This window comes from Macaca mulatta, chromosome 10 (genome assembly GCF_049350105.2).
Source record: "Macaca mulatta isolate MMU2019108-1 chromosome 10, T2T-MMU8v2.0, whole genome shotgun sequence".
Lineage (NCBI taxonomy): Eukaryota > Metazoa > Chordata > Mammalia > Primates > Cercopithecidae > Macaca > Macaca mulatta.
The window spans coordinates 26159086-26182488 of NC_133415.1; the positions used below are offsets into that span (position 1 = coordinate 26159086).

At 41.6% G+C, this 23403-nt stretch overlaps 1 protein-coding gene across 1 annotated transcript in view; it reads right to left on the reverse strand.

The window, feature by feature from the left end:
- Nucleotides 1-315: 315 nt before the first annotated feature.
- PIWIL3 (piwi like RNA-mediated gene silencing 3) overlaps nt 316-23403 on the reverse strand; it is a 40566-nt gene continuing 17478 nt past the window's right edge. Inside the window, 9 exon segments of the mRNA NM_001195743.1 lie at nt 316-539; nt 710-857; nt 4415-4540; nt 5896-6046; nt 6507-6577; nt 8691-8794; nt 9235-9432; nt 11046-11118; nt 12939-13123. Coding sequence (NP_001182672.1) covers nt 423-539; nt 710-857; nt 4415-4540; nt 5896-6046; nt 6507-6577; nt 8691-8794; nt 9235-9432; nt 11046-11118; nt 12939-13123 — 1173 coding nt within the window. The 3' untranslated portion in view covers nt 316-422.

The window sequence follows — 23403 nt, forward strand, 5'->3', positions numbered from 1 at the left end:
TTTATGTCTTCCTTTCCTGTCCGTTAACAAAAAAAGTTTCAAAAATAAAGCAGATGTAGTTTTCTAAGTAGAGTTTACTTGTTCACAGATGTACTCTCTGTGACAAATGTCCCGTCTTTTTACTTATTAGAGTGGCCCTGCTTGGGGTGAAAAATGTTCAGTCACGTTTAGTTATGAGATCTCTGTCACATATTTGAAAGGGAAACTGCAAGCCAAACCCTGTCATTTCTCCTTTCTGGAAAAATCAGTCTGTGATAGTACTGAGAGTAGAACATATCACTCTGAATCTCTCCCATGTCCAATCAAGAACAATGGGAATTTAAAGCTATGGACCTAGGAAAATATTTCAGACATCCTGCTTCAAAAGGAAGACAGGCTTACACGTTGTGGTTTCAGTATCACATCAGGTCTTCCTCTGCAGGTCAAAGGTAAAAGAGACGGGTTGACAGGGAACGATTCGGTTCCTGGTGAATGGACTGTCCCACGAGGTAAGCCAGCTTGTGCGCATAGTGGCAAGGCGCTGGAACTCGAATGATGCCCTTTAGTAGGAAAACAAAAACAAAAACAAAAACACAACTAAATTTTTTTCACTTTACATCTACTTTCCCTAAATTTAAATTCATGGAAGCCAATTCAGAGGTCCAACATTGTTCAATCTTGAATAGTACATTTTAAAAATCTGAAGAAAAAAGTAACAGAAAGTACTTACTGGTAAATTATAATACATGTGGCATAGACAGTATGTTAAACGCTGTACTGTATTTGGGCTCAAGCCAATCGTGTCATAGATGACGTTATAATGAGTGGGGGTAACAGTTCCATCTTGCACAGACTGACTCACAATAAAAAAGTCATACCTGGAAATATAGGACATGTGGGTATCAGCTCATTTTCGAAAGAGGGTACAGTTAAGTAAACCTAATGTCTGAAATGAAAACATTTAGTAAAATAGCTTACAAAAATCTATTCTATAGACTAAGTTTCCTTTACATTTAGAAACCTGTCTAACTGAGCAATGATTTGAGAGATCAAATTTATAGAATGCAATTAAATCACTGACAGAGATAGTAACTCTTGTGGGATTTTGACTTCAAGTACATGCACTGAAACCTAGAGGAAGAAACAAGATTGGCGCATTTGATCTGATATGGCCGTAGATAATTCCATTCAGAGATCCTGGGATGGAGGCCTGCTGCCTCGCTGAGGATCACTGGACTATATTTAAACTTCTTAATACAACCCATAAGATTGATCTATGTGTGTGTTATAAATATTGAATTTATTTTTATGTTTACAATCTTATGTTGTACTTTATGTTTATGATACTTTTTATTTGCTCCTTCCTTTAATCCTTTCCTGCCTTGCACTAGATTGATCAAATGTTTCTGCCTTTCCTTCATTTTACTTCATTTCTTCCTAACTCTTGGTATGTCATGATTTCCACTGTGGTTTCACGTTAAGTCTTTCATTTATGTAACTGCTTTAAGTATAAAGCACCAGAAGCTTTATCATTTTCCCTAATAACTGAAGAATCTTATTATGCTTTAACCTCATAACTCCTTTTCTATGTAAGTGTTATATCCAGTATTTTAGGGTTTTGGTTTTTTTTTTTTTTGACACAGTCTCGCTCTGTTGCCCAGGCTGGAGTGCAGTGATGCAATCTCAGCTCACTGCAACTTCTACCTCCTGGGTTAAAGCAATTCTCCTGCCTCAGCCTCCCAAGTAGCTGGGATTACAGGTGCCCACCACCATGCCCAGCTAATTTTTGTATTTTTAGTAGAAACAGGGTTTCACCATGTTGGTCAGGCTGGTCTCGAACTCTTGACCTCGCGATTCACCCGCCTCAGCCTCCCAAAGTGCTGGGATTACAGGTGTGAGCCACCACGCCCGGCCAGGTCTTGTTTTAATATACCCTATAAATTGTCATTTATGAAATCAAGGCTTTTTTATGCGCCATCGTAACTCATCAGCATTGCTTCTTGCATTTCATTCTCCCTTCACTGTTCGATTTCCTTCTTCCTAAAATACAGTCTTTTGGGGTAGTTCTCTCAGTGAGGGTCTGGTGGATCTGCTAATGTATATACTGTATATGCACAAACTGAGCATGTTTGTATTTCACTGTCACCCTTGATAAGTTAGCTGGGTATCAAATTCTAGTTTGATGGCTATTTTTAAGCATTTTAAAGATATTTCATAGTATTCTTGTTTCTACTCTTGCTGAATGTGATTTTTATTGTTTGTAAATATATTATTCCTGTGGTTGCTTTTAGATTTTCTTATGCCTGCTGAAGTTTCGCTATAACATTTCTAAGTGTGAACTTTTACTGATCTTTGCCCAAATCTTGTTATTCTTCAATCTGAGGATTCAGAATCTCAGACTTTCTCTTTGAATATTGCTCCACCCCACCACACCCCCATCATATCTTATCTACTACTGAAACTTCTATTAGATATAGAGCAAATCTTATTTTGCCTTACATTTTTCTAAACATTTTTTTATATCTTCCACATCTTTATGGCTCTCCACTGCATTATGGAAATTTTGTGAACATATGTTCCAGTTAACAATTTGTTTTCTTTTATGTCTAACCTACTCTTTTAACCCTTCCACTGATTTTTCTTCATTTTAACTATATTCATGTTTGTTAGATATTCAAATACAAATTGACCTTTTCATTAGACATTCTTATGGCCTTTATTCCTTTTTATATCTTTTCTTTTTTCAGTACATTTTTATATAGAATGTCTCTAACCATTTCATCTTCTGGAAGTTATGTCTAATCTTAATGTCTTAAAGGCTGGCTCTCACTCATAATGACTTACATCCTCATAACAAGAAAAAGACTTCTAAATCACTGTTTGGAATTACTTTCCTTGCATCCATGAACAACAGGGCTGACTATATGAAACTATTTTGTAGCCTATTCAGTATTACTTTCTGAACACATCATTTCTTTGTTCAGGATAACAAAGAATAAGTGTCATACAAAATGTTTCACATGAAAGAAACTGGTCTCTTTTTTCACACTGCTGTTTATTTTTTTATTTTTTTATGTTTTGGGACAGAGTCTCGCTCTGTCGCCCAGGCTAGAGTGCAGTGGTGCAATCTTCGCTCACTGCAAGCTCCGCCTCCCAGGTTCACACCATTCTCCTGCCTCTGCCTCCTGAGTAGCTGAGACTACAGGCACCCACCACCACACCCGGCTAATGTTTTGTATTTTTAGTAGAGATGGGGTTTCATCATGTTAGCTAGGATGCTCTTGATCTCTGGACCTCATGATCCGCCCGCCTTGGCCTCCCAAAGTGCTGAGATTACAGGCATGAGCCACCACGCCCAGCCCCACACTGCTGTTTTAAAGCAGAAAGACATTTTTAAAATAGAAACCTCTGGCTGGACGTGGTGGCTCACACCTGTAATCCCAGCACCTTGGGTCACCAAGGTGGGTGGATCACTTGAGGTCAGGAGTTCGAGACCAGCTTGGCCAACATGGTGAAACCCCATCTCTACTAAAAATACAAAACATTAGCTGGGCGTGGTGGCAGGCACCTGTAATCCCAGCTGCTCAGGAGGCTGAGGCAGGAGAATTGCTTGAACCTGGGAGGCAGAGGTTGCAGTGTGCTGAGATTGCGCCACTGTACTCCAGCCTAGGCGACAGAGCAAGACTCCATCAGATAGATAGACAGAGACAGACAGACAGACAGATAGATAACCTCTTAGGCTACTGCATAAACATTTTGATGGTCATGATATAGTCAATATAATTCGATTTGTGATGACTCCAAATTGTTAATATAAACATCACTTGCTATCTTTTGTATTCATAATTTAAAGGGTTTTAGGGCCACACTGAAGTTAACTCTTATGTGGTCACAGACATTTACAAATGTTTGATGAAGGAACTTCGACAACCAAAAGACTAATTGCAATTTCTAGATCCAAATGAGGAATCTCTACCCAATAGTAAAAAAACAGACCAAATTAGTTCTAAAGAATCAGAAATGGGCCGGGCGCGGTGGCTCAAGCCTGTAATCCCAGCACTTTGGGAGGCCGAGACGGGCGGATCACGAGGTCAGGAGATCGAGACCATCCTGGCTAACACAGTGAAACCCTGTCTCTACTAAAAAAAATACAAAAAACTAGCCGGGCGAGGTGGCGGGTGCCTGTAGTCCCAGCTACTTGGGAGGCTGAGGCAGGAGAATGGCGTAAACCCAGGAGGCAGAGCTTGCAGTGAGCTGAGATCTGGCCACTGCACTCCAGCCTGGGCGACAGAGCAAGACTCCGTCTCAAAAAAAAAAAAAAAAAAAAACAATCAGAAACGCTTTAAGGTAAATTTATTGGAATTAAGTGATTGTACTGAACTGAAGCAAATTGAGAAAATTATAGATCCAGATACAAAAAATACAGGTGACTTACCATTCATTCCTAGTCAACTCTATGTCAATAACTGTTCCTGGAGGTGGATTTTGAAAATCGCTTCCACGCTTAAGAAAAAATCTAGTGTTTATTCGTTTCTTCACCACAATGAAAGCTAGAGTGAAACTTAAAAAAATTTAGGGTAAGTGTCTCTAGGTTTACTCAGTCTTACCTCAGAAGTATACAGTGTATTAAAACATCTGTTTTACATTTAGGACCCATTAAGAAGAAGAATGGACAGCAGCCCTCCTTACACCCTAATTTTACTGTCTAAGCTCCATGTGCCCAATTGAAGCAGTAAATGAGGAGGTATTTATTCATAGCCACCCACATCCCAGGGGAAGGGTCCCTTCCTCACAACTTTAGGATCATTCCTACAATCCCGGCTGGGCAGCGGGCCCTCAGGAAACAGGAGTTTTACAAAAGTGGAGTTTTCCAGGTTTTGTAAGTCTTAGGGCTGGAGATTCCCTCCCGCTGGCTCCTCCAGTCTGGAGATACACAAAAGTCCAGGATAAGTGTGAACTGTTGGCAGGCTACGTTCATGGATTTCTTCTTTTTTTGAGATGGAGTCTGACTCTGTCCCCCAGGCTGGAGTGCAGTGGCATGATCTCAGCCCACTACAGCCTCCCTCTCCCAGGTTCAAGCGATTCTCATGGCTCAGCCTCCCAAGTAGCTGATATTACAGGTGTGCGCCACCACGCCTGGCTAATTTTTGTATTTTTATTAGCAGAGATGGGGTTTTGCTATGGTGGCCAGGCTGGTCTCAAACTCCTGGCCTCAAGTGATCCACCCGCCTCCGCCTCTCAAAGTGCTGGGATTACAGGCGTGAGCCACCATGCCGGGCCGTTCATGGATTTCTATGATTATCTGAGGTTAACAAGCCCTCCCAAAGCAAGGCTTGAAATAAAGTAGGAAGATTCAGCTGGAGCTTTATGGTGGAAGCAGTCTGCTCCTGCCAGGTCCAATTCTGCTTTGCATTCTGACTTGGGCGTGGAACACAAAATCAAAGCAGAAGGGTCTTCCCCGCGCTCCCTCCACCCATGCACAGAAGCCACTATTTATATCAAGCTCCTACTCTCATTCACAGAAGCCACTATTTATATCAAGCGCCTGCTCTCATCACATATTGTATTGGTTTTCCCCTAAAAAACATCAGATTTTTTTTCAAAGACTAAACTGTCAAGCTAAAATCTTCACAGTATGATTTTTTTTGAGACAAGGTCTCACTGTGTCACCCAGGTATGAGTGCAGTGCTCCTAGGCTCAAGTGACCTGCCCACCTCAGCTTTCTGAGTAGCTGGGACTGCAGGCACACGCCACCGGGCTCAGCTAATTTTTTTTATTTTTTGTAGAGACAGGGTCCCTCTACGTTGCCTAAGCTGGTCTTGAACTCCTGGGCTTAAGTGATCTGCCCACCTTGACCACCCAAAGTGCCGGGATTACAGGGATGAGTCACTACACTTTACAATTAATACAACCTACTTGTTAGGAGAGAGGGTTTTTAAGTAGGTCGACATCTTTTTCGCTTCATGGTCAAGCAATGCTTGAAGCTGACCATCTCCCACTCCGTCCCGATACACAATAACAGAATGCGGCATCGATGATTCGTTTTCACACCAGACATCCAGGGCAGCTGAGAGGAAATCAGAAGCTTGTGTAAATAAACCGTAACTTGGAACAAACTAGCCTTTGCTGCTTTTGACAAATTCTAAGTCCATCTTTTAACACTGCAGCTTTCAGGGCAATTTTACTGCTTAAGTCCTGTCTATTCCCAACACTGTAGCTTTCAGGGCAGTTTTACTGCATGAGTCCTGTCTATTCCGGGGTTCCTCAGCAACAGCACTATGGAAGTTTTGATCCGGAAAATTTGTGGTGGAGGTGGTGGAGATGGGGTCAACCTATGCATGCTAGGATGTTTAGCGGCATCTTTGTCTTCTACCCACTAGACTCAATGGCAGTACCACCTCCACCCCAGTTGAGATCCCAAACACTAAAGGTTCAGTCATTACTAAGTGTCCTCTGGAGGCAACAGGTCCACTGGTAGAGAACTACTTGTATAGTGTCGGGTTCCCCAACCTCTACAAGACACTGACCTTTCAAGCAGGTCTGCAGCTCTTTCACAAGCTCTTCTCCTGTTTTCTGGATGACACATTGAGAGTACCACCTGTTCACAGAAAAAACAAACCACCAGTTTGGAAAACAAGATTCTTAAAATCTCATTTTGAGTCTGCATTAAACTACGAGCAAAAAAATATTGCTATCAGTAGTTGAGGACATTTTAGCATCAATTCATATCGCCACAGAGATCAAAGTCTTGGTTGGTCTCTTTTGATCTTAGGCATTTTAGAAAATTCTGAGTGCATACAAATAGTCAAATAGAATGGAAGCATTTATTCACATTACTACAAATTAGTCATGCTTTATTGTACAAGACGACTGCAGTTTCGCCTACGGGGGAGTGCAATAAAAGGAAAACCCTGTGCTCCCCATGGCTCCTGCTTTGGGATCAATGCTCTCAACAGTGGCTCCTACATGTTCCCCCTCACTGAGGAAGGGGTTTGCTTTGGAATGGTGGCAGCTGTTGTGACAACTTCAACATATCCAGTAAAATGGTATGCTGTCTCAAGTTTCTATCCCCTTACTGCATTCTTGTTTACTTCAGAGTAACCCCATCTGACCACCTGACATATTGTGATATGTATCTGTCTGTCTGCCTCTTCTCACTAGGATTTAATTCATAGGGTATGACCAGGCGTCTTGGCTCCACATTTTCACTGCCAGTGTCAGCATCGGAACATGGCAGCCACTCAGAAAAATCTGTTGACAGCTCCAAGAATGATTTGGTTCGTGATGGTCTCTGCTCTCTTGGGTTTGGAGTACGTAATTGTGATATTTACTTAGCTATGTGTGTTTCTCTTTGTTCAAGGTATTGGCTATTTTCATAATTTTTCTGGAAGTTTGTCTTTCATTGATTGGAAAGCAGATTTTACACTATTAAAATAAGTTTATTACTTGAAAAAGCATCTGTTGAATAATTGAAAGTATAATTTTTCCCTATGATTGTTATTTTCAAACAAAAAGTAGAACGAAACAGTGTTATCATATTGAAGCAGAATATGACTGGAAAAAAAGTAATCATCTATGGAAATAAAGATGGATCTTCCTTAAAAGATTCCTGAATTATACCTAGTGGGCCACGATCATTGTTAAACATAGAGGTAATTTGCAATGGTCACACATCAAGTAATGCGCAAAGGACGGCAAATTTAAGACTGCAAACTTATTTCAAGGTACAGCGTGGTTTCTACTCTGAGAACAGAAAATAAAAGCGCCCTGGGAGAAAACAAGAGCATGGGATATAGACGTACGTCTCCTCTCGGAAGTACATCACATGCAAGTATATGAAGACAAGATCTTCTACTTACAGATCTCTGACCACTTATTATGTTTCAATGTCTCTTTACCCACGCACATCTCAAATATTTCACTATGTGTTAGTGATATCCATTTAAGACATTTACTGAGCAGAGCCTATGGTAGACAGAACTCTACCTGTTCTAATCCCTGGAGCCTGTGATCACGGCAGGATACCACCCCTGTGATTATGTTATGCTATATGGCTCCATTGACTTTATGATAAAGGTTTTCCAAATGGGAAAATGAGCTCCTTTAAAAGCAGGGATGTTTTTTCTGGCTGATGGCAGAAGAGGTGGTCAGATTCAACACAGAACAAGGGCTCAATATGCCCTGGCTGGTTGGAAGATGGAGAGGGGTTTGCTATGTGAGAGAAATCAAGACTGGCCTGCAGCTGACAGCCAACAATAAAAACAAAACAAAAAAAACAAGGACCTCTGTCATCCAACCACAAAGAAATGGATTCAGCCACAATGACATGAGCTTGGAAGGGGAGGGCTGCCCAGCCTCCAGATGATAATGTGGCTTGGCTGATACCTTCATTTATGCCTTGTAAGGTCCTGAGAGCTGTGAACTACCAGGTGTCTGGTGAGAAGAACTGTGCAGATAGAGAAGGGCATTGTCATCAACTGCCACGTTTGTGGTATGTTAGGCAGCAATGGAAAATGATGTAGAGCAGCCAATCGTGCAAAAATGTTCTGGGAACATAACTTTGCCAGCAAAATCAGGACAGCACATGACTAAGAATAACTCATCTGTCAAATTCCCAACCTCTTGAGTTAACAAATATTAATTAGGTTCATCTTTTCTGTTTGGTCCACAGTCAGCTACCAACTAAACAATATCTACCAGAGCTTACTTACTTTGTTAATTCAGCATTGGTACTTGCCACAAATCCTGCTATTGATTTCTGTCGATTTACGATATCGTGGAAACAATCAATGCCAACGAACATTGTTCTTTGTACCTTAAGTTTTTTTTGAAAAGGTAGTAGAGTTAGAACGTGAGCAAAATTTAAGCATTAACAATTAAGAGGCCGGGCGCGGTGGCTCAAGCCTGTAATCCCAGCACTTTGGGAGGTCGAGACGGGTGGATCACGAGGTCAGGAGATCGAGACCATCCTGGCTAACATGGTGAAACCCCGTCTCTACTAAAAAATAACAAAAAACTAGCCGGGCGATGTGGCGGACGCCTGTAGTCCCAGCTACTCGGGAGGCTGAGGCAGGAGAATGGCGTGAACCCGGGAGGTGGAGCTTGCAGTGAGCTGAGATCCGGCCACTGCACTCCAGTCTGGGCGACAGAGCAAGACTCCGTCTCAAAAAAAAAAAAAAAAAAAAAAAAAACAATTAAGAGAATCTTAAGTTTTATTAGATATGAGTTAAATGAAGTCAATGAAATACAACGTACGTCAGTCTCCACCTTCCAGAGGGCTCCTCCCATCTTGCAATTCATCTGCTGGGCGATCTTGGTGACAATGGTCCTTGCCTGGACTTTTTCTAAGGTCTTTTTCACTACACATTGGCTTGGAATCGGGCATTTGGTACATAGGTATCTTTTTATACTGTCATATCTGTGTTTGTCATCATTGGGCAGGATACAAATCACCTTGAAAACCAGCCAACATGACATTCCATAAGATACAACAACAGTGATACAGGAAAGAAAAACCATCTCGAGCAGGCAACTTAGGTGGAAGACTGACAAGCTAGAGTCAATTTATTAAGAAAATATTTGAACCCAAGAGGGTGAAGGATCTAGAGCCATGTTATAAATTATAACAATTATATCAATTATATGGTATGTATTAGAAAATTATAATTAGTTATAATTATTAGTTACATTAAACAATTGGAAGGGCGAATATGTGGAAGAAACAAATTATAATTAACATTACAAACTATAATTAACATTAAATTATTAAGTGTTTAAATTATAGTGTTGTAAATTATAGTTAATACTGATGTAAATTATAGTTAACATTAATGTTATAAATTATAATTATAAATTACAGCAATTGCTGCAAGAGGCAATTTGGCAATATACATCAATTGCTTAAGCCTGCAATATCATTTCCATCCTATTCAGTTTCCAGGAACTTATCACTGTGTTGACAAGGATGGGTTAAAAACAGGCTCAAGGGGCTGGGCACAGTGGCTCACGCCTGTAATCCCAGCACTTTGGGAGGCCAAGGCGGGCTGATCACGAGGTCAGGAGACCAAGACATCCTGGCTAACACGGTGAAACCCCGTCTCTACTAAATATACAAAAAATTAGCCGGGCATGGTGGCAGGCGCCTGTAGTCCCAGCTACTTGAGAGGCTGGGGCAGGAGAATGGCGTGAACCCAGGAGGCGGAGCTTGCAGTGAGCCCAGATCACACCACTGCACCCCAGCCTGGGCGACAGAGCCAGACTCTATCTCAAAAAATAATAATAAGAAGAATTTGCTGTAGTAATTCAGATAAAACATAATGACAACTTGGTCTAAGACACTGAATGGAAGAAAGGAAAGAACAAGCTCCTAGAAAAATACCAGGCAAGAATTGCCAGGCACGGTGGCTCATGCCTGTAATCCCAGTGCTTTGGGAGGCCAAGGCGGGTGGATCACTTGAGGTGATCCAGTCTGGCCAACATGGTGAAACCCCATCTCTACTAAAAATACAAAAATTAGTGGGGTGTGATGGTAGGCGCCTGTAATCCCAGCTACTCGGGAGGCTGAGGCAGGAGAATTGCTTGAACCAGGAGGTAGAGGTTACAGTGAGCTGAGATCATACCACTGCACTCCAGCCTGGGCCATGGAGCAAGACTTCGTCTCAAAAGAAAAAAAAAAAAAAAAAGAAAAGAAAAACACCAGGCAAGAAGAATAACACAGGCTAGAAGATAGTGATCATAGACTTGGCAGGTTACATCTGGGGATGAAAGTTAACGAATGTGGTGATTGTTAATACCCACACTACTTTACACTTGTATGGTGTGTTTTTTTCAAGTTAGGAGATTTTAAAAGTAATTACAGGTCCCCAAGCCTCAGAAAATTAGCTTAAGATTGTGATATTCAGGAATAGCTAAACCATGAAAGTTTGTATTCAGCTATATTATGCAGGTTAATCTGCTTTTGTTGGCAAGTTCAGGAAACCAACAACAACATTTTGAATTCTAAAATACTTATCAAAATGGTTTAGAACAATAACTAAAGACTGTACATGTATCAACTAGACACTTACCATCTGCAGTGTTGGTCTGGTATATTTCCGTAATGTGTCTATATAGGAGTTAGCATCCCCATCTACTTCAATCCTAAAAAATATAGCATGCATATTCAAAAGGTACTGACCAGTGAAACATGATAAACATCTCAGACAGCTAATTAAATATAAAGTAAGACACGATAAAAAGGCAAGATATGCATTTCAGTAGAAAATATGTTTAAAAGAAAAAAGACAGCCGGGCACGGTGGCTCAAGCCTGTAATCCCAGCACTTTGGGAGGCCGAGACGGGCGGATCACGAGGTCAGGAGATCGAGACCATCCTGGCTAACACAGTGAAACCGCGTCTCTACTAAAAAATACAAAAAAACTAGCCGGGCGAGGTGGCAGGCACCTGTAGTCCCAGCTACTCAGGAGGCTGAGGCAGGAGAATGGTGTAAACCCGGGAGGCGAGGCGGAGCTTGCAGTGAGCTGAGATCTGGCCACTGCACTCCAGCCTGGGCGACAGAGCGAGACTCCGTCTCAAAAAAAAAAAAAAAAAAAAAAGACAGTAGACTTTCAGTTTCCGATTCTACTTGTAAGGAGCTTTGAAGTCACTACTCTGTCCTAACAAGTCAAACGCTAAACAGACTGAAAAAAATGAACAGTTCTCCTAGGATTTTCAAGAGAGGTGAGGACACAAGGCAAATCACTGCCTCCTATATTGAAGAGACAAATAAGCAAAACAGGGAGTCCTGGCTAGCTGGAGCAAAGACTCAAGAAACTTCCCAGGATAACAGTTCCTGTGTCAGGTGATCTAAACTGTAACTGATGAATTACTGCAGGCTCAGCATGGACAACTGTGAGGGTTAAAAACTCCAGGTATACCCAGTCATAGGAGGCTCCCACAATTTTGAGAGTTTTACCTCTAGGAGCTTGACCAGGTCCTCACAATAAATACCAGAGGAAAATTGTTTCGTGCTTCCAGCAGGGAAAGGAGAAAATAAACTATTGTGAAATACACCAGGGCCCTGTGTTCCTAACAGGCCCTGCCCTCAGGAGACGCTACTTAACCAGAACCTAACCCTTTTTTAAAAAAAAGAAAATGTTTAGGTTCAGGGATACACATGCAGGTTTGTTATACAGGTAAACCTGTGCCCTGATGGTTTGTTCTACAGATTTTATCATCCAAGGTCGAAGCAAAAGAAGCCAAGGCTGAGAACACTGCATACTGTGTGAGTCTAACTAGATGACATTCTAAAAAGGCAAAACCATGGACATGGTAAAAAAAAAAAAAAAAAATTGTCCTCAGAGGTTGTGGCGCAAGGGGTAGGTGGTGGTAAAAAGGGATAATTAGGTGACGCACAGAAGACTTTTAGGGCAGTGACAAATACTCTGCATGAAACCGATGGTGGATACAAGTCATATACATTTGTCCAAACCAGTAGAATGTACAATTCCAAGAGTAAACCCTACTGTAAACTATGGACTTTGGGTGATTATGATATTTCAATGTGGGCTCATCGGCTGTAACAAATGTACCACACTGGTAGGGGATGTTGATGGGGGAGGCTATGCATTATTGGGGGCAGGATATATATGAGAAGTCTCTGTAACTTCCTCTTAATTTTGCTGTAAACCTAAAACTGCTCTAGAAAGTTTCAGTTCAGTTTTTTTGAAACATGACTGAGAATTCTTAATATTCTCCATCCATTCACATCAAGTTCTTAATTCTCATACCTTCTACAACATGTATCTTAATAGCCATAAACCATATATCACAAAGTCTGTTTTAATATTTTTTGACTAGAGATTAGACTTTACAGACTTTTAAGGTTTTGATACAGTGACCAATTCCTACAATATTTTAGTTGTTATACTTTAAGATTGTTAACTGATTTTCAAATTGGAAGTAATTTCTGCTCTACTTACATTTCTGCTGGTTTCATAGTTATGCCCATGGGGGCTGTGACACTCTGTAGATGACTCTTTAAGGACATGGCTTCCCTGTGACTGCTCCTACTATGGAGTATGAGCCAACTATGTAGCGGCATTGCATTAAGTAACGGTAATTCTCTTATTTCTCTTGACCAGTCTCCTTGTGAATTGGCTTTAACCTGGAAAAGAATTATAAGACCTAGCATAAAACTTTAAAGATCAACTTATGTAAATCTGTGCTATCTCCTATTGAAATGTTACAATTATAAACTTGAATGGCCAATTTAGGTATTTTTTTCAATAAGATATAGGTTAACAGAACTGAATTCTATCCTAGGTGCAAAAAATTTTCGTTGAGAGGCCATTGCGGGGGAGATGACTCCAGAGCTTTAGGTTCCCATGCAGGCAAAGCAAAGCCCAATGTAAACAGTAAAGCAAAGCCAGAGACTTTACCAGTCAGAAAATACCAGTTACCAACTAGAGTTCTTCCACTTAAATAGAGCAAATGTATTTTGTCCTATTTCTCATCAGCCTATAAAAGCTCACTGCTCACACTGCTGCAGCAGAGCTCGCTGAACCCCTTCTGATTGAGTGCCGCACAATTTGTGAATCAGTCTTAGTGCCAATAAACTTAATTGTATTTGATGTGAAGTTTCTTTTGGAGCTTTTCGATGCTGTTAGACTCAGATTGGCTCTTCATACTGTTCTATCACAGCAAGTGCTCCCTAAAAATTTAGTCTTTTGGTGGGAACTCTATTCCAAGGAATGACACTTGAAACATTTAACCAAAGATAGAGTAAGATGGCCAAATAGAGGCCTCCACTGATCATCCCTACAAGAGGAACACTAAGTTTCACAAGTATCTGTACAAAGGGAGCACCTTCATAGGAACCAAACATCAGGTGAGCACTCATCAGCGTCTGGTTTTTACTTTCTATTGCTGAAAGAGGCACTGAAGGTGGGAAAAACAGTCTTGAATTGCTGACGTCACCCTTCTCCCACCCCTGCATGGCGCGGAGAATCTGTGCAGTTGGGAGAGGGAGAGCACAGCAACTGTGAGGCTTTGCATTAAAATCAGCACTGCCCTGTCACAGCAGAAAGCAGACCTGGGCTGTACTCAGCTGATGGCCACCCACAGGGGGAACATTTGATTCTGGCCCTAGACAGAGGGGAATTGCCCACCCCAGTGGTCAGAGCTCGAGTTCTGGAAAGCCTCGCCACCATGGGCTGGAGTGCTCTGTGGCCCTAAGTGAACCTGAGAAACAGTCTAGGCCACAAAGACTGCAATCCCTAGGTAAGTCCTAATGCTGATCTGAGCTCAGAGCTTGTAAACTGGGGGTAGAGGGGTAGGGGACGTGATCTACTGAGACACCAGTCAGGGTAGCTAAGAGAGTGCTTACATCACCCCAACCCAAGGCAGCACAGCTCAAAGCTCCAAAAAAGGCCCCTTCTTTCTGCTTCAGGAGAAAAGAAGGAAGAGTGAAGACTTTGTCTTGTATCTTGGATACCAGCTCAGCTACAGTAGGATAGGACAAGAGTCAGGGTTGTGAGGCCCCCATTCTGGGCCCTAGCTCTTGGATGACATTTCTAGACATACCCTGGGCCAGAAGGGAAACCTGATGCTTTGAAGGGAAGGACCCAGCCCAGGCAGGATTCATCACCTACTGATTAAAGAGCCCTTGGGCTCTGAAGAACCAGCAATAATACCCAGGTAGAATGTCAAGGGCCTTGAGTGGACTCAGAGATGCTGGTTTCAGGTGAGAACCAGCATATTCCCAGCTGTTGTGGCTATGGGGAGAGACTCCTGCTTGAGAAAAGTAGAGGGAAAAGTAAAGGGGACTTTTGTCTTGCACCTTAGGTACCAGCTCAACCACAGTGGGGTAGAGCACCAAGCGGGCTTTTGGGGTCCCTAATCCCAGGCCTTGGCTCGTGGATGGCATTTCTGGACCTGCCTTGGGCCAAGGTGGAGCACGCTGCCCTGAAGGGTAATTCCTAGGCCTGGCAGCGTTCACCGCAAGCTGACTGAAGAGCCCATGGACCTTAAAGGAACATTGGCAGTAGCCTAGCAGTACTCCCTATGGGCCTGTGGTGGTAGTGGCCATGGGGTGAGGCGCCTCTATGTGTAGAAAGAGAAGGGGACAGGATGCGGTGGCTCACCCCTAGAATCCCAGGACTTTGGGAGGCTGAGGCGGGTGGATTACTTGAGGTCAGGAGATCCAGCCAACCTGGTGAAACCCCATCTCTACTAGAAATTAGCTGGCTGTGGTGGTGGGCGCCTGCAATCCCAGCTACTTGGGAGGCTGAGGCACGAGAATCGCTTGAACCCAGGAGGTGGAGGTTGCAGTGAGCCGAGATTGCACCACTGCACTCCAGCCTAGGCGACACAGTAAGACTGTCTCAAAAAATAAATGAATAAAAAGAAAAGAAAAAAAGAAAGGGAAGAGTGCGAAAGGTCTGCATCGTGGTTTGAGTGCCAGCTCAGCCACAGTACAACAGAATACCAGGTAGGTTTCTATGATTTTTGACTCCAGTCCCTGACCCCTGAATGGCATTCTCTGCACCTGCCCAGGGCCTGGGGGAACTTACTGCTCCTGAAGGGAAGGACACCAGTCTGGCTGCTTTGCCACTTGATTGCAGAGCCTTAGGACCTTGATCTAACATAGGTGGTAGCCTGGTAGTGGTCACAGTGGGCCGTGGGAAAGACCCAGTGCTGTGCTGGCTTCAGGTCTGACCCAGTGCAGTCCCATTGGTCATCACCACAGGGGTGCTTGTCACCCCAAACCCAGATCCAGGTGGCTCAGCACAGAGAGAGACAGAAAGTAAGGGAACAAGACTCTCTGCCTGGTCATCCAGAAATCTTCCGGATCATACCAAGATCACCAAAGTGATATCACTATGAATCTGCGCGAACCATAGTATTACTGTGCTTGGGATGTCCCCTGATGCAGATGTGACTTAGATCACAATACCCAAGTCCTTCTGAACACCTGGACAGCCTTCCCAAGGAAGATGAATACAAACAAGCCTGGACGGCGAAGACAATAACGAAAACCTAACTTTCAACGCCCAAACACTCATGAACTTCCCCAAGCATCGAGACTATCCAGGAGAACACGGACCTCAGCAAATGAACTCAATAAGACACCAGGCACCAATCCTGGAGAAATAGATATGTGACCTTTCAGACAATTCAAAATAGCTATTTTGAAGAAACTCAAATTCAAGATAACAGAGAATTGAGAATTCTAGTAGATGAATTCTACAAAGAGATGGAAATAATCAAAAAGATTCAAGTAGAAATTCTGGAGTTGAGACATACAATTGACATATTGAAGAATACATCAGAGTCTCTTAAGAGCAGAATTAAATCAAGCAGAAGAATTACTGAGCTCAAAGGCAGGCTGTTTGAAAATACATAGAGGAGATAAAAGAAAACACATATACCTAATGTAAATGACGAGTTAACAGGTGCAGCACACCAACATGGCACATGTATACATAGGTAACAAAACTGCACGTTGTGCACATGTACCCTAGAACTTAAAGTATCATAAAAAAAGAAAGAAAACACAGAAGCATGCCTACAAAATCTAGAAAATAGCCTCAAAAGGGCAAATCTAAGAGTTACTGTCCTTATAGACGAGGTAAAGAGATAATGGTACAGAATTCACTCAAAGAGATAGCAAAACTTCCCAAACCTAAAGAAAGATATCAATATCTAAGTATAAGGTGGTTACAGTAGATTTAACCCAAAGACGACTACCTCAAGGCATTTGATAATCAAACTCCCAAATGTCAAGGATAAAGGATCCTAAAAGCAGCAAGAGAAAAACAACATAGAATGGAGCTCCAATACATCTGGCAGCAGACTTTTCAGTGGAAACCATACAGGCCAGGAGAGATAATCTGAAGTGCTGAAGGAAAAAAGAATTACCCTAGAATAATATACCCGGTAAAAATATCCTTCAAAAAAGGAGAAAGACTTTTTCCAGACAAACAAAAGCTGAGGGATTTCAACACCAGATCTGCCCTATAAGAAATGCTAAAAGGGGTACTTCAATCAGAAAGAAAGGGATGTTGAGGAGCAACAGGAATTCATCTGAAGGTACAAAACTTACTGGTCATAGTAAGTGCACAGAAAAACACAGTAACGGTGGTGTGTAAACTACTCTTAAGTAGAAACACTAAAAGGTGAACCAATCAAAAATAGCAACAACGTTAAGACATACAATAAGATATAAATAGAAACATGTTAAAAAGCAAAAGGACATAAACAGTTCTCAAATTTAAGAAAATCAAAATTGTATCAAGTACTCGCTCAGACCACAGTGGAGTAAAACTGGAAATCAACTTCAAAAGGAACACCCAAAACCATGCAAATACATGGAAATTACATAACCTGTTCTTGAATGATCACTAGGTTAACAATGAAATCAAGATGGAAATTTTAAAGATTTGAACTGAATGATAATAGTGACACAACTCATGAAAACCTCCGGGATACAGCAAAAGCAGTACTAAGAGGAAAGCTCATAGCATTACATGCCTACATCAACAAGTCTGAAAGAGCAAAAATAGACAGTCTAAAGGTTACACCTCAAGGAACTAGACAAACAAGAAGAAACCAACCCAAGCCCAGCAGAGGAAAAGAAATAATCAGCATCAGAATAGAACTAAATGAAATTGAAACAAAAAACCCACAATAGAGAAATGAAACAAAAAGCTGATTCTTTTAAAAGTTAAATAAAATTGGGCTGGGTGTGGTGGCTTACGCCTGTAATCCCAACACTTTGGGAGGCCAAGGCAGGTGAATCACACGGTCAGGAGTTCAAGACCAGCCTGGCCAAGATGGTGAAACCCCGTCTCTACTTAAAATACAAAAATTAGCCAGGCGTGGCCAGGCGTGGTGGCTCACGCCTGTAATCCCAGCACTTTGGGAGGCCGAGGCGGGCTGATCACGAGGTCAGGAGATGGAGACCATCCTGGCTAACACGGTGAAACCCCGTGTCTACTAAAAATACAAAAAAATTAGCCAGATGTGGTGGCGGGCACCTGTAGTCCAGCTACTCAGGAGGCTGAAGCAGGAGAATGGTGTGAACCTGGGAGACGGAGCTTGCAGTGAGCTGAGATCGCACCACTGCACTCCAGCCTATGGAACAGAGGGAGACTCCGTCTAAAAAAAAAAAAAAAAAGGAGTGGTGACGGGTGCCTGTAATCCCAGCTACTCAGGAGGCTAAGGCAGAGAAGTGGTTGAACCAGAGAGGCAGAGTTCGCAGTGAGCCGAGATCATGCGACCACTGCACTCCAACCTGGGCAACAGAGGGAGACTGTCTCAAAAAAAAAAAAAAAAAATTCTAAAAGCTCAATTAGAAATGAAACTGGAGGCCGGGCGCAATGGCTCATGCCTTTAATCCCAGCACTTTGGGAGACCAAGGCGGGCAGATCATGAGGTCAGGAGATCAAGACCATTCTGGCTAACACGGTGAAACCCCATCTCTACTAAAAACACAAAAAATTAGCCAGATGTGGTGGCGGGTGCCTGTAGTCCCAGTTACCCAGGAGGCTGAGTTAGGAGAATGGCATGAATCTGGGAGGCAGAACTTGCAGTGAGCTGAGATCATGCCACTGCACTCCAGCCTGGGTGACAGAGTGAAACTCCATCTCAAAAAAAAAAAAAAAAACCAAACTGGAGATATTACAACTGATACCACAAAAATACAATAGATCATTCAAGGCTACTATGAACACCTTTACACACACAAACGGGAAAACCTAGAGGAGATGGATAAATTCCTGGAACTGGAAATATACAACCCTCCTAGATTAAACCAAGAAGAAACAGAAACTCCGAACAGGCCAATAACAAGCAGTGAGATTGAAATGGTAATATAAGATGCCACCAAAAAAGGTCCAGGACCAAGTGGATTCACAGCTGAATTCTATCAGATACTCAAAGAAGAGTTAGTACCAGTCCTACTGAAACTATTACAAAAGACAGAGAAAGAAGGAATCCTCCCTAAATCATTCTATGAAGCCAGTATCACCCTAATACCAAACCAAGAAAGAAGAAAACAGTAAAACAAAACTATAGATCAATATCCCTGGTGAACATAGATGTAAAAATTCTCACAAAATACTTGCTAAATGAATCCATCAGCATATCAAAAAGATAATCCACCATGATCAAGTGGGCTTCATACCAGGGATGCAGGGATGGTTTAAAACATGCAAGTCAATAAGTGTGATACACCACACAAACAGGATTAAAAACAAAAATCACATGATTATCTCAATAGATGCAGAAAAAGCATTTGATAAAATCCAGCATCACTTTATGATTAAAAATCTCGGCCGGGCGCGGTGGCTCAAGCCTGTAATCCCAGCACTTTGGGAGGCCGAGACGGGCGGATCACAAGGTCAGGAGATCGAGACCATCCTGGCTAACACGGCGAAACCCCGTCTCTACTAAAAACACAAAAAATTAGCCGGGCGAGGTGGCGGCGCCTGTGGTCCCAGCTACTCCGGAGGCTGAGGCAGGAGAATGGCGGGAACCCGGGAGGCGGAGCTTGCAGTGAGCTGAGATCTAGCCACTGCACTCCAGCCTAGGCGACAGAGCGAGACTCCGTCTCAAAAAAAAAAAAAAAAAAAAAAAAATCTCATGGCCGGGCATGGTGGCTCACGCCTGTAATCCCAGCACTTTGGGAGGCTCAGGTGGGCCAATAACGAAGTCAGGAGATCAAGACCATCCTGGCTAACACGGTGAAACCCAGTCTCTACTAAAAATTAGCCAAGCTTGGTGGCATGCACCTGTAGTCCCAGCTATTTGGGAGGCTGAGGCAGGAGAATCACTTGAACCTGGCAGGCAGAGGTTGTAGTGTGCCGAGATCCTGCCACTGCACTCCAGCCTGGGTGACAGAGTGACACTTTGTCTCAAAAAAAAAAAAAAAAAAAAAAACCCTCAGCAAAATCGGCATAGAAGGGACATACCTTAAGGTAATAAAAGCCATAGGATATAAATAGAAACATAAGTTAAAAAGCAAAGGACACAAACAAGTCTCAAATTTAAGAAAAATCAAAATTATATCAAGTACTCTCTCAGACCACAGTGGAGTGAAACTGGAAATCAGCTCCAAAAGGAACACCCAAAACCATGTAAATACATGGAAATTAGATAACCTGCTTCTGAATGATCATTGGGTTAACAATGAAAAGTTGAAAGCACTCCCCCACAAGAACTGGAACAAGACACTGATGCCCCCTTTCACCACTTCTATGAAACATAGTACTGGAAGTCCTAGCCAGAGCAATCAGACAGGAGAAAGAAATAAAGGACATCCAAATCAGCAAAGAGGAAGTCAACCTGTCACTGTTTGCTCATGCTATGGTTGTATACCTAGAAAACCCTAAAGACTCATCCAACAAAGCTCCTAGATTTGAGAAGTTAATTCAGTGAACTTTCAGGATACGAAATTAATGTACACAAATCAGTAACACTGCTATACATCAACAGCAACCAAGCTGAGAATCAAATCAAGAATTCCACCCCTTTTACAATAGCTGCCAAAAAAAAAAAAAGGGAATATACCTAACCAAGGAGGTGAAAGACCTCTCTAAGGAAAACTACAACACACTGCTGAAAGAAATCATAGGTGACACAAATGAAAACATATCCCATGCTCATGGATGGGTAGAATCAATATTGTGAAAATGACCATAGTGCCAAAAACAATCTACAAATTCAGTGCAATTCCCATCAAAATACCATCATCATTCTTCATAGAACTAGAAAAAAAATCCTAAAATTCATATGGAACCAAAAAAGAGCCCGCATAGCCAAAGGAAGACTAAGCAATAACAAATCTGGAGGCATCACATTACTTGACTTCAAACTATACTACAAGGCTATAGTCACCCAAACAACATGGTACTGGTATAAAAATAGACACATAGACCAATGGAACAGAATAGAGAACTCAGAAACACTTTTAGTCCTAAAAGATCTACCATTTGACCTAGCAATCCCACTACTAGGTATCTACCCAGAGGAAAAGTCATTATATGGAAAAGATACTTGCACATGCAAGTTTATAGCAGCACAGTTTGCAATCACAAAAATATAGAACCATCCCAAATGTCCAGTTAATGAGTAGATAAAGAAAATGTGGTGTATATTCACACCATGGAATACTACTCAGCCATAAAAAGGGTTTGCAGCAATCTGGATGGAGTTGGAAACCATTATTCTAAATGAAGTAACTCAGGAATGGAAAACCAAACATTGTTATCTTCTCACTCATAAGTGGGAGCTAAACTATGAGGATACAAAGGAGTAAGAATGATGCAATGGACTTTGGGGACTGCGGGGAAGGGTGGGAGGGGTAATGGATAAAACACTACGTGTTGGGTACCGTGTATACTGCTCAGGTGATGGGTGCACCAAAAGTACAAATACCACTAGAACTTATCCATGTAACTACCTGTTCCACAAAAACCTATTGAAATAAATTTTAAAAAAGAAAAATGTTTTAAAAAGCAAAGGACAAATTTAAAATAGAGTTTATTCATTTTCTTTTTGCTTGTTTGCTTATGCAAGCAGTGTTGTTGGCACCTTAAAAGAAGGTGTTATAAGACAGGATTTGCAAGCCTTATGGGAACTTCAAAAATATGCAATGGATACACAAAACAAAACAAGTTATATCAAACTAGAGAAAATCACCTTCACTAAAAGGCAGGCAGGAAAGAAAGGAGGAAGAAGAGACCATAAAACCAGAAAACACATAACAAAATGGTAGGAGTAAATCCTTACTTCTCAATAATAACATTGAATGTACATGGACTAAACTCTAATCGAAAGAGTGACTGAATTAATTAAAAAAAAAAAGATCTGCCTGCAAAAAACACTTAACCTATAAAGACTCACATAGACTGAAAATAAAGGCATGAAAAAGCACAAAAAAAAGAAAAAACAGGAATAGCTATACTTAGACAAAATAGATTTCAAGACAAAAACTATGACACAAAGAAGGTCACTATGTAACAATAAAACGGTCAATTCAGCAAGAGGATATGACAATTGTAAATACATATGCACCCAACCCTGGAGAACCCAGATATATAAAACAAGTATTAGAGCTAAAGAGAGATAGGCCCCAATATGATAATAGTTGGAGACTTTAACACCCCACTTTCAGCACTGGACAGATCTTTCAGACAGAAAAAGAGGAAACGTTGCCCTTAATCTGCACTACACACTAGAGGGACATCATAGTTACAGAACGTTTCAGCCAACAGCCGCATGATGAACATTCTTTTCCTCAGTACATGGATCATTCAAAGATAGACCATATATTAGGTTACAAAAGAAGTCTTAAAACATTCAAAAGACAAACATAAAGCATCTTCTCTGATCACAATGAAATAAAACTAGAAATCAAAAACAAGAGGCATTTTGGAAACTATACAAACACATGAAAACTAAACGATATGCTCCTGAATGACCACCGGTCATGGGTCATAAGGAAATTGAGACTTTTCTTGAAACAAATGATAATGAAACCATGACATACCAAAACCTATGGAATACAGTGAAAGCAGTACTAAGAGGGAAGTTTATAGCTATAAGTGCCTACATCAAAAGAGCAAAACTTCAAACCACCCAATGATGCATCTTAAAGAATTAGAAATGCAAGGCCAGATGTGGTGTCTCACACATGTAATCCCAGCACTTTGGGAGGCTGAGACAGGCAGATTACTTGAGGTCATGAGTTCAAGACCAACCTGGCCAACATGGCAAAATCCCAGGTGCTGGGACTCAGAAGACTGACGCACAAGAATTGCTTGAACCAGGGAGGTGGAGGCTGCTGTGAGCCAGAATCACCCCCACTACACTCCAGCCTGGGCAACAGAGTGAGACTCAGTCTCAAAAAAAAAAAAAAAAAAAAGGAAAAGAAAAGGGAGACATTACAACCAATATTGCAGAAATGTAAAGGATCACTCCTGGCTACTATGAGCAACTGTATGTCAGTAAATTGGAAAATCTAGAAGAAATGGAAAAATTCCTAGACATATACAACCTACCGAGATCAAACCATGAAGAAATTCAAAACTTGAACAGACCAATAACAAGTAATAAGATCAAAGACGTAATAAGTCTCCCAAAGAAAAGCCCAGGACCTGATGGCTTCACTGCTGAATTCTGCAGAACATTTAAAGAACTAATACCAATCCTACTCCTATGCTGAAAAATAGAGGAGGGAATGCTTCCACGTCATTTCATGAAGTATTACTAAAACCAAAGACACATCAAAAAAAGAAAACTACAGGCCAATAGCCCTGATGAACACAGATACAAAAAATCCTCAACAAAATACTAGCAAACCAAATTTACTAACACACTAAAAAAGTTCATCATGACCAAGTGGGATTTATCCCAGGGATTCAAGGATGGTTCTATGTAGGC